The following is a 1,877-nucleotide window of genomic DNA, read 5'->3' on the forward strand; positions in this document are numbered from 1 at the left end:
GTTGTTAAGTAAACAAGTAAAACCACTGAGTACAGAATAATGTACATTGAATGTTATCATTTGTGTAAAAAGAAAGACAGAAAATATATATATGAATCTCTTCGAACATGCATACAGTATTTCTGAAAGAAAACACAGGAAATTGGAACCCCGGAAACAGAAGTGAGCGGCGGGGCCGGCTGACAGTAATAGGGCCGAGCGGCTGTTCACGGAGCAAGTGAGGATGAAGGCCAGAGGACTTGGATCTCAGCTGAAGGACAGTATTCCAGTTACTGAACTTTCAGCAAGTGGACCTTTAGAACAGCATGATCTTCTTCGAAAAGGTCTCCCTTGTGTGAAAAATGAACTTTTGCCCAGTCATCCTCTTGAATTATCAGAAAAAAATTTCCAGCTCAACCAAGATAAAATGAATTTTTCTACACTAAGAAACATCCAGGGTCTGTTCGCTCTACTAAAATTACAAATGGAATTCAAAGCAGTGCAGCAGGTTCAGCGTCCTCCATTTCTTCCAAGCTCAAACCTTTCATTGGATATTTTAAGGGGTAATGATGAGACTGTTGGATTTGAAGATATTCTTAATGACCCGTCGCAAAGTGAACTAATGGGAGAACCACACTTGATGGGGGAATATAAACTCGGTTTACTGTAATCTGTTGTGCTGTTCATGAAAATAGAGGGGCTGCATGTTGTTTATAGTCGTCTTTTTACTATAATTTGATGTATACAACATTAAAAGTACTGACACATGAGAAAAAAAAAACACAGGAAATTGGGTGCATTGATTACCTCTGGAGAGAACTGGGTGCTTGATAGGGAAAGGGGAACACATTTACTCTCTTAATGTAAAAATAGTACTTTATTGAGGTGAAAGTCACATAGAACTAACCATTTTAAAGCATGCAATTCAATGGCATTTGTGTGTTCACAATGTGATGTAACTCCTACTTCTATCCAGCTCCAAGACCTGTCCATCTCTCCCAAGTAAAGCCCCTTATCCATCAACCAACTTCTCCCCACAACCCCTCCCTCAGCTTTTGCCAACCACATCTTCCTTCTGTCTCTATGGATTTATCTATTCTGGATATTTTATATTGATGAATCATATACTCTGTGCCCTTTGCATCTGGCTCCTTTTACTTAGCAGAATGTTTTCGAGGTTACTTTTTTCTTTTCTGGTTTTTTTTTTTTTTTTTTTTTTTTGCATTTTTGCAATGTGAAATTTGTTGAGGTATTATATACTCAAAAACTACAAAATCAAAAATAAAACTGTTTTCTTCCTGCAACCTTGGGAACTAAAGTAAATAAGATCTTCAGCCTAAATCAGAAATGGATATTCTGACCAAGATTTATGAAGAAAGAGGAAAAATACTCTTTCCTGCAATATCCCATCATGTTTCCTAATCTGAGCCCTCTCTGATTATCACATACCATAACACTGGGGGGCCTTATTTGGAGAATTCAGTTTTGCCTTGAGTGATCTTTGTCATTAACTTGCAGATATTTGTCTAGAGCAATAAACTCCTACCTATTACTTTATTGTGAACCTCAGTAGCTTGTGGAAGTCTGCCCATAAGCCAAAGGACCCTATTTCCCTTGGTACCAGTGGTAGTTCTTGATTCCATCACCTTATACAGATTATAGTACATCAGGAAAATACCATTGCTACCTGGATCCCTCCTAGCAAACCACTGAGGGCTCAGATAAGGAGATTGTTGTCATAGATAAGGAACTGTGGAAGGCCTGGGGAACAATGCTTCAGCATTGTTCATAACAGCTTTCGCTCCATGCCATCATTTAAATAGGGATTCCAGAATAAGTCCTCAATTCCAATTGTAGACCTTTTTAATACCTAGAAGACTGGAGTGGAAACACATTTT

At 38.3% G+C, this 1,877-nt stretch overlaps 1 protein-coding gene across 1 annotated transcript; it reads left to right on the forward strand.

The window, feature by feature from the left end:
- The first annotated feature begins 223 nt into the window (after positions 1 to 223).
- Positions 224 to 649, forward strand: LOC121480639 (proteasome maturation protein-like). Its single transcript, XM_041737356.1, has one exon. It carries the CDS (start codon positions 224 to 226, stop codon positions 647 to 649), a length of 426 nt encoding a protein of 141 aa, XP_041593290.1.
- Positions 650 to 1,877: the final 1,228 nt, after the last annotated feature.

The sequence above is a fragment of the Vulpes lagopus genome, chromosome 2, assembly GCF_018345385.1.
Source record: "Vulpes lagopus strain Blue_001 chromosome 2, ASM1834538v1, whole genome shotgun sequence".
NCBI classification, from domain to species: Eukaryota; Metazoa; Chordata; class Mammalia; order Carnivora; family Canidae; genus Vulpes; species Vulpes lagopus.

What these genes read in the sequence shown, in the direction of transcription:
- LOC121480639 (XM_041737356.1), top strand. Translation starts at nt 224, where the DNA reads ATGAAGGCCAGAGGACTTGGATCTCAGCTGAAGGACAGTATTCCAGTT.